Below are 10,323 nucleotides of genomic sequence, written 5' to 3' on the forward strand. Positions count from 1 at the left end.
TGCTGTAATGACATAAAAAAGAACTGTTTCAGTAAGGTATTTGTTTGAAATGACATAATTTCAACATCATCATTTCAGTTCGTCTTTTTATTTCGTTTGAAGTATATCTGAGCCTTGAGTGTGCACTGATGCAGCGGCGGACCGGCAATAGGGAGCATCCAGTTGCTTGATGGTCGATCTGGCCTGCCACCGTGACCCCCTGACCACTCCTACTTATAGTTCCACTTTGAGTGGAACTATAGCAGACCAAGAACCAGATTGTGAAGTTAACCTTAATAGAGTGAAGCTTGCTAGTTTAATTTGTTTTTAGAACTTGAAATAATTTGTGAACAAGAAATTATAACAATGAAAATGTATCATGATTAACTTTTAAAATGAAAACTACACAGTTTTGATTGCTTGCATTTGATTATTCAACTTATACTTGAATACAGGTAAACTCACCACCAAAAAATGCAACTAAATTTATACAGATTATCTGGCCTATGAAACATTTCCATTAATATAAAGTTATAAATCCTTTGAAAATTGAGCTATTCAAGTCATCTGGTGAAATTATTACATTCATATCATAATAAATATCACAGAAAAACAAAATGTGAGATTTTTCCAATATTGTGCAGCCCAAATATGAATCGCCAAAGGCCACGGATTCAGTTAACAATCTACTTTTGTTCTACTAAAGAAAGAAAGTCACCTACATCTTCAATGGTCTGAGGATGAGTAAAATAACTGTACATTTTCTTTGTTGGATAAACTATCTATTTAAAACTGCCATTAAAACAATCTACAGAAAGACTTAAATAGCATATTCACAGATTTTAAAAATCCAGATTTACATTGTATAACCTGACTACTGCAACGGCTGAATAATGGGCCGACAATCCGTCTCTTGAGTGGAAACCCAACATTAGTGTCAACCCACAAGAGGAGACTTTGATGGACAGCAAAACTAAAGCAAGGATGACAAACTCCAGCAGCGGGAGGCATTTATGTCACTCTGTGCATTAGCTAAACTGAATCTCCTGTTTCTAATAGCATCTGCTTATGCATTTACTCACCTCCATCTCTTTCTTAACATATAAGACTTTCATTTATCTTCTGAACTCACCAAAAAAAAAAAAAAGGTTACAGCCTCAAAATATTCCTAATAAAAGAAGTAGAATTCATCTATGTGATTCCATTGGTTTTATTAAGTCAGTGAATAATATGTGTGTGCAAAAAGCTGATTTATTTACAAAATATTATTGCAGCATTGATATCGAATTAATGTGTGATTATGAGAAAACATTCATTTGTATAATATATTAATTTGGTTACACACTTTATATACTGTAGGTTTTTTTTTTTTAATCAAGACTAAATTAACTCAACCTGCTGTAAACAGTGCAGTGGTTCTGTGCTGTGCTGCTGTAAGATTACATCTTCATGTGATATAATCAGTTCTGGAAGTACTGCACTGTTTACAGCACAGGAAAAAGAAGCTGCATGCAAGCTTTGGTTGTTACATTCTAAGTTGATTTTGATCATTGCTTGTTATTGATAGGCTTCATAAATGTGCGTTTTCACATTTTGTGTAAGCAACATGCATGTGGTTTTCTCATTAACATGCATTGGATTGGAAGAATTGAAGATATTTAGTCAATAAAATCCTTTTTTTAGTACAAACACTTCATTTTAAATCATAGCATATTCATATTTCACTACTAGAGTGATACTTGATTCCTTTTTAACCTGATGATCTGCCTCTCAAGTTAATCTTTACAAAGTAGTACAAAAGCTGAAATCTCTCAGGTTTCAGTAAAACTCCTGTTCTGCTTTTTCTACTATTATCTTTCAGGCAGTGCGTAATGTAGCTGTTTGTGAACAGAAAAGGTCTGCAACGTTTTTAAAGATTAAATTGCATGATAAGTTTGGGCTGCTCCAATCGGGAGGGGGTAATATACAATCAGGAGCATTTTGGTCAATAAAGTAATCACAATTGTTTAAAACAATTATTAGTCGGCCATACGACCAGATCTTTTTTGACTGATATTTATCATTTACACATACACATAAATAATTATGTAACGGAGGCCAGCTAGCGAAGTGCTATGCAGGTAAACCTCACTCTTCTGACCTCAAAAGGTGCTCTAGCGACAGATGCTAGAGGCCATGGTCTTTAGCCTCCTTGTTAGAGCAACCGACTCCCATCAAAGAATCGGTTCGATCCCATTCCCAGCTCAGACAGGGTTGGGTGTAGGAGGACTAGTGGGTTGTGTATATGTATGTATATGTATATATACATACATTCATATGTATGTATATGTATGTGTGTGTGTGAGTGTGTGTGTGTGTGTGTGTGTGTGTGTATATATATATATATATATATATATATATATATATATATATATATATATATATATATATATATATATATATATATATATATATATTGGGGATGTAACGGTATCAGAATTTCACGGTACGGTAATACCTCGGTATGAATGTCACGGTACGGTATTTATTGAATCATTTACAGGAAAAAACAAAACTTATGAAAATACTCCAAAAAAGTGCCAAAAGTGTCAATGACATACAAATTAGCCATCTATCTATAAGCTTTGAAACAGGAACTTCAATTTTAATAACAAAAAAATATTAAACCATGTAAAAAAATAAAGTTTCAATTTAGTATTGTTGAAAACTCATCACATTCAACATTTAATCACTCACTCACTTAGATAGAGATGGGTTTAAAGGAAAATTATCATATAAATATAATCTGGTAAAAGCTGGTATCTCTGGGCATTTACAATGTCCCCTGCAACAGAAAAAAAACCCTCTCATTTGGGACTGAGGTTTCTGGGACAAGAGAGATATGACTTGGCCCAGGTTGACAGCAGTGGGTAACGTTGTGCATTGTCTTTCCCCCACTTGAGAGGACAAACCATGAGTAAGATAGAGGTCTCATGTCTGCATCAATCTGAACAGTGTGCTGACAACACCGCTATTCAGTACGCGCGCGACAACACAGCTGATAAGAACTCGCGCGACAACACCGCTATTCAGAACGCGCGCGGCGACAACACCCGCTTTAGAGTTTTCCAGCTCTTTTTCATCCCCGCTTCTAGCAGCACACTCCATTTCCGCATTACTGGATCTGTAGCGACAACAGACCGCAAGGGATGATGGTCAAGCATGGGCTGATGGGAATTGTAGTTTTCGCTACCTCCCGTTCGCTTCATTCGCCTGAGCAAATTTTCTCAGAAGACCTATAGTTTTACCGAGTCATGCGACTACGGTAATATCAAAAAAAATTTATATTGCGGTATGACGGTATTTACAATACCGTTACATCCCTAATATATATATATATATATATATATATATATATATATATATATATATATATATATATATATATATTATATTTTTTTCTCTCCAAAAGTATTGAACATTTTTTCAAAAGAATAAAAAATATATAAGTACAGAAATAAACATGTAAGTTCAAAGCTGCAAAAGTCACATTTCATTATTTTAATGATTTCTATGTGAAAACGGGCTGCACAATATTGGAAAAATCTGATGCAATATTTTATTTTTCTGCGATAAATATTGCGATATGAATAGTTTCAGAAGATGTTGTTGATACCAGAGGTCAGAGGAGAATGACCAGACTGGTTCGAGCTGACAGAAAGGCAACAGTAACTCAAATAACCACTCGTTACAACCGAGGTCTGCAGAAGAGCATCTCTGAACGCACAACACGTTAAACCTTGAGGCGAATGAGCGACAGCAGCAGAAGACCACACCGGGTGCCACTCCTGTCAGCTAAGAACAGGAAACTGAGGCTATGATTCGCACAGGCTGATGCATGCCACGAAGGATTAAGGCAGTTCTAAAGGCAGAAGGGGGTCCAACGTGGTAATAGTAAGGTGTGCCTAATAAAGCGGTCAGTGAGTGTATTATCAATTAATCTATATGGTCGTTGTGTTCAAGAGCTCATCAGAAATTTAAAACAAGTTATCATTCTAAGCACCCAAAAAACTGATGCTTACATCATGCACAAATCATGTTTGCGATGAAGTTTCAGGTCTGGAGCTGAAATTCAGATGTGCTAATGGGGGTTTAGTCATAACAGACCAATCAGAGCAGAGTAGACTCTTAAAATAGATATTGAAACAAATCTTTAAGAGTCACTCTGGTAAATTCGATGATGAGACATGTACATTATGAGCAAATTATCCTTGTTCTTGTGTAAACCTATTGTAGGAGAACTCCAAAAGCAAGTAAGGAACCAATAAAACAATAATAGGGGCCCTTGAGGAACATCATCTTGAGTGCTCTTAAAGTGAATTAAAGATTTATGACTTTGAAATGAAATGAGATTAAAGACATGACAGAATATTCAATTTTGGGTGAATTTTTAGCTGACCACATGATTTTGTCAAGCCAGTTCTTTCAGTTTTTTGGTCAACACATATAAGTGCAGCATATATATTCCAAAAGACCGGTCTGACATAATTAACCGTAAGTCTCTGACCAAACAAAGAAAACACTTTATCTTATCTAGCAGCACATGCAACAACTGGTGTATATCAGACATTTCTTTCTTGAACAAACACTCTGCTGCGATTATATAACACATGTAATGCACTCTATACAGACACACACAACTTTGGTAATAACACTGAATGGTGATTTCTTACCAGAGAGTCCAACGGCAGAGTGGAGGTGGTCTGTCAGGCGGGGCTGATCTGCTGAACTCCTCCATAAGAAACCCAGCCATGTGATGTATATAAAGTGTCTGGCAAATCTCAACAGAGCCATACTAAACCTAAACACAGAGAAAGAGAGAGAGAGAGAGAGAGAGAGAGAGAGAGAGAGAGAGAGAGAGAGAGAGAGAAACATTGAGTAAAATGGATATTCTGACTTACAACATTAGTCCATTTCACATGTATTTTTAGGTAACTGCCTGGTATTTATTTTATTGACCGATATGCAAACTAGTATCTTTTCAGTTTAACTACGGTAACACTTTGTTTTATATTGTTAAGCATTATAATGTACTCAGTGCAGTAACTGATGCATAAACATATGCATTAACCCAAAAGCAAACCTTATATTAAGTAAATGCCTTGTGTATTTACTATTACTTAATATTATCACACATTGATAATTCACAGATTAATATTTAACTTTAGTGTTGTATGACTGAAATAAATTAGACCTACTTTTTCCAGATACTTGATAGATATTAGATAATTAAAATAATTTATTCATTCATTTTTCTTTGGCTTAGTTCCTTTATTAATCAGGGGTCGCCACAGTGGAATGAACCACTAACTTATAGAGGATATGTTTTACACAGCGAATGCCCTTCCAGCAACCCAACACTTGGAAACATCCTTACACTCTTGCATTCCCACACACTCATAAACTACGGCCAATTTGGCTTTAATTCACCTGTACCACGTCTTTGCACTGTGGGGGAAACCGAAGCACCCAGAGGGAAACCCACGCCAACACAGGAAGAACATGCAAACTCAACACAGAAATGCCAACTGACCCAGCCGGGGCTCAAACCAGCGGCCTTATAAATGCAGTACAAGTAATGCCGTACAAAAACACGAAAGATGCCGTACATCTTTCGTGTAGGCTTCACCAAACAAACACTAGTGCAGAGATGCCCAATCTAGGGCCCACGGGCCAAAGTTGGCCCATGGTAACCTATGATTTGGCCCGCCAAACAATCAGAGATGGTACTATGGACAAATGATGGGAAAGATTGGGTCGAATCCCTAATAACAGAGATAGCCATTTTTAATTTTACATAACCTTTTGTTTGCATGTTTAATTGTTGAGCAACAAAAACAAGTTTCAATTAAATGGTAATTAATCAGGTATTTTAAAAGATATTTTAAACTTTAATTTCTTTAGATGTTGACAGATATACATGTGTGGCACGTTGTTAAAAACATTTTTAGGACACATATTTCATTATCGAGTGAATATATATATATATATATATGTCACAGCGGCATAGTCGGTAGCCTTACAGCAAGAAGGTCGCTGGCTTGAGACTCGGCTGGGTCAGTTGGCACTTCTGTGTGGAGTTTCCATGTTCTCCCGGTGTTTGCGTGGGTTTCCTCCGAGTGCTCCGGTTTCCCCTATAAGTCCTAAGGCATGCACTATAGGTGAACTGGGTAAGCTACATTGTCTGTAGTGTATGTGTGTGAATAAGTGGATGTTTCCCAGTGATGGGTTGCAGCTGGAAGGGCATCCGCTGAATAAAATATAATTATTGATACGATTATTTTTTTCAATATATTTTTAAATATTAAATTATGAAATTACCATGGCAAATTTAATGTAATACAGTTTGGTATTTAGCTTCGACCCACCACCCTTAATCAAGTTTGGTTTTTTGGCCCTTTATAAGAAAAGGTTTGGGCACACTTGCACTAGTGTCTTTTCAAGTAGTACTAGTGAAGCTGGATTAGACATGAGTATTTATTTAAATATTTACAAGCAACTAAACAATATGTCCTATACAAGGACTGGAATGAATAGTAATAGTTTAATAATATATATTGGGGAATTTATAAACAAGTACAAGTGATATTATTTATTTTTTTATATTTCCCAAATGATGTTCAACAGAGCAATATAAATTTTTACAGCATGTTTGATAATATTTTTTTCTTCTGGAGAAAGTCTTATTTGTTTTATATCAGCTAGAATAAAATACAATTTTAATTTTTTTAAAAACATTTTAAGTTTAAAATTATTAGCCCCTTTAAGCTATAGTTTACAGAAAAAAACATCGTTATATAATAGTTTGCCTAATTACTCTGATCTGCCTAGTTAACCTAATTAACCTAGTTAAGCATTTAAATGTCAATTTAAGCTGTATAGAAGTGTCTTGAAATTTTTATTTACTGTCATCATGGCAAAGATAAAATAAATGAGTTATTAGAAATGAGTTATTAAATCCATGATACTAGGAAATGTGTTGAAAAAAATCTTCTCTCCGTTAAACAGAAATTGGGGGGACATAAACAGAGGGGCTAATAATTCTGACTTCAACTGTATATGAGTTGCCAAACTTGCCATATGGGGTAGCCTGCTATAGCAGGAGCGTAAATGCCGCTCAAATCCGTAGGATTGGGTTTAGTGACGCGTGGCATATCACATAAGTTTTTAGAAATTTGCATAGCTATTTAACATCCTCATATTCACCTTACTATAAGACTAGCGCCAAATTGTGATCTCTTTTGCTAGTACTATCAAGTTCCGCCTTTGTATACTGCAGCTTGTCTGGCACAAAAATGTTCCCCGTGTTGTTTTACAGTTGTTGTTCGTGGTGTAAACACACAGTCTAACTCACATGGATCTATTAACAAGTTTTGAAAAAAATACCTGAAATCAGAAGGTGGTAAACTGCTGGAGTCGATCGTGACAATTCAAATGCAGAAGTTTCTCTGGATCCCACTGATATCCATTAGGTGACCGATTTCTGAAAGGTGTTATTCCACTCAGCTGGATGTTGTTTTAACAGCGCGATAGAAATGTTGTCTTTTATATGATCCAATAAATTGAAATAAAACTTCAGAGATGTTCGACGGTCATGCTCTAACATCTCCTCGTCACAGTTTACGCAACAACCCGCCCATGTCAACGATATCTAGCAGACTAATGTTGGTCCATCACTACTGTGCTTCAGGCAAACTCTCCAAAATGAAAAAGAAAAATTAGCTTTCCTCCAAATGTATGACATAAAAATATGTCCCGGATATGCAAATCAAATTTCGAGGTTCATCGCGTCTGTTTAAAGCTTCTTTTCCGCGTTATCCCAAACCCCTCCGTGTTCCGAATCCGCTTGGTGTTGCTTTTGGAGAGGTTGTCTAATGGCAAAGCAAATAGTTTCTCGGGATATAAATTGTCGGGTTCTAAAGGTTTGGCACCGACAAACAGAAAGACACGGCCATCTAGTGGTTTGATACTAAACCATGCAGCTGAAAAAGAAAAAGAAACCCCTCCCAATTTTCCTGTCTGTTTACCATGTGTTTATATTATTGGTTTATAGTTGGTTTTAAAAAATACATAATATAATATAATATAATATAATATAATATAATATAATATAATATAATATAATATAATATAATATAATATAATATAATATAATATAATATAATAATTGTTATAATTATTTCTTATAAAATTCTTTATATATATATAAATAAAACAAACAAACAAACAAACAAACAACAAAAAGCATCACAAATCACCAGTTAAAGCTAGCCCATATTTGAATAGTTTCCATTGCATTTTGAGGCATATATAGGCATTATTGATTTAAATCCTCATTATTGGGGATTGGGTGGTTCAAAAGACCCACCCCTCACTGACAAAGGTCCAAAATTTGTCCCACATGAGCTTGTTTGTCTAATTTTGACTGCTCTGCCATCATAGATTGTGAAAATAATCCATCGAAAAGAGCTTTAAGACAAAGTGGAATTCTGGGCTGTTGCTTTGATGTGACTATAGATAATCAGTTTGGATCAAGTCAAACATCTAGATGTTCAAGAAAACATACAACAAAACATAAACAGAAGTCAACAAAGTTGAGTTTTAAACATAAAATGACTATTAAAAAGTTTTGAAGCACCAATAGCGGCCCATATTAAAATTAATTTAAATACTGTTTTGGCTAAAGCTCTACATTATTATTGTTATATTATTATTATTATTATTATTATTATTATTATTATTACTATGGTTACTATTATTATTATATTTAAATTTGTATTATTCAAATGGGGAAATTGTGACTGAGGAAAGTTGAATGTGCTGGCCAGTTGGTTATTTGTCTAATAAATGAAAATAGGCCACAGTTTTTTTTATTTAAAACTTTAACAGATTCCTGTTTTTTTATGATATAATCAGATACATTTGTATTTTTAAATAAGTATTTATTCATGTTTCTTTGTTCTATATGTTTAGGAAATGTTTTTGGTGCATCAAAACAAATGGTAATGATGACCATTTAAAGCTAATCCAGCAAAACATTGTGCTTAAAATGTCACTAAAATGCAGCATTTAAATATTATAAATAAATAGAAAATGTGCCAAAAAAACCCCATAAAGGTCTGCTTTTTGGGAAAAAAGAACCACCTCTTTCACCAGGCTGGCTACGGACATGCATTATAATAAATAAAATCATTATAAATTCTATAACGGTTCTTCTTCTTTTAGTCTCTACTTATTAAGTGTAGTCTCTTCTTAATTTTCCATGCAAAGTTGTCATTCATGTGGGAAAAATGAAAATAAATTAAAAAGATACTCATTTATTTTTGATTATTTTCATTAGTTATTCTAGATTTTTTATTACAAAAAATTAATTTTAATATCCTATGTTTGCATAATTTTTGTTGTATTTTTGTTTCTTAAATACGCCTATATTTTAATATTTACATCTAAACATTTTTTCAGGTAATATTCATTTTATTTCTAAGTTGATTTTATTTTTAGTTAAATATATTGCTTTATACTGATATTATTATTTGTTTAAAATAGATATTGTTTTATAATTGCGAATTGTTTTGGCCTATCTAACTATGCAGCAGAGGCAAAAAAAAATGCTTTTACTGAATTTTAAACTCTATATGTAAGTTTTTCAATTCATGACATAGTTTTGGTATACAAAAGGATACATTTGTATCCAGATACTTTTCCATACAATGTATCCAGTCAATGTTCTACTCGGTCAATACACAATTTACATGTAAGACATGTATCAAAAGAACCTTTTTTAAACTTGCAAAACAATGCCATTCACCACCACCCACAAAAAGAGCAGCTTGAACATTATTTAAAATGCCTAATTTTGTTATCTACAAAGGAAACTCACTCATAGGCTACGTCTTTCAAAACCGAGTGGCGTCAGAAATATTCATTTTGACTAAGCTTTTCCATCAAGAGTTTATATTAGAAACAAAAAATAGCAATTTTGATGGAAAATATGACACAGTCTTGTAACTTTTTGCACGGGTTAGCACCACCCACGACTGTGCAATGATTCAAGTCGATATTCTCACGTCTTCTCAGCTCAGGTAGTTTGAACATTAAGGTATGATGATACGGGATTTCCCTGTGTTGCACAGCAAGCGAATGAACGACAAGACGCGACAAACCCCATTAAAGTCAACCGAGCCGATAGTGTGCACGCGAGAGAAGTGCTTGATAAAAGTGTGAGCGCGCTTGTGGTGTAGACAGACTCTGCTACGCCCTCTTAAACATTGTCATAGCCGCATTTACTTCGGTAAACTTCCTCAA

The 10,323-nt window shown here is 34.4% G+C and overlaps 1 protein-coding gene across 10 annotated transcripts in view; it reads right to left on the minus strand.

The window, feature by feature from the left end:
• stim1b (stromal interaction molecule 1b) overlaps window positions 1–7,897 on the minus strand; it is a 92,230-nt gene extending 84,333 nt beyond the window's left edge. For 9 of the 10 annotated variants that reach the window (XR_015519354.1, XR_015519352.1, XR_015519351.1 and 6 more), the window contains exons 1-2: window positions 7,405–7,897; window positions 4,692–4,819 (exon numbers count right to left, since the gene is read on the minus strand). Coding sequence is in view for 3 of the 10 variants with exons in the window: in XM_087299062.1 (XP_087155188.1) it covers window positions 4,692–4,812 (121 nt within the window). In the remaining 7 variants the exon portion in view is untranslated. 10 annotated transcript variants of the gene reach the window in all.
• Window positions 7,898–10,323: the final 2,426 nt, after the last annotated feature.

Source organism: Danio rerio, chromosome 21 (assembly GCF_052040795.2).
Source record: "Danio rerio strain M-AB ecotype USA chromosome 21, GRCz13ab, whole genome shotgun sequence".
Taxonomy (NCBI): Eukaryota; Metazoa; Chordata; class Actinopteri; order Cypriniformes; family Danionidae; genus Danio; species Danio rerio.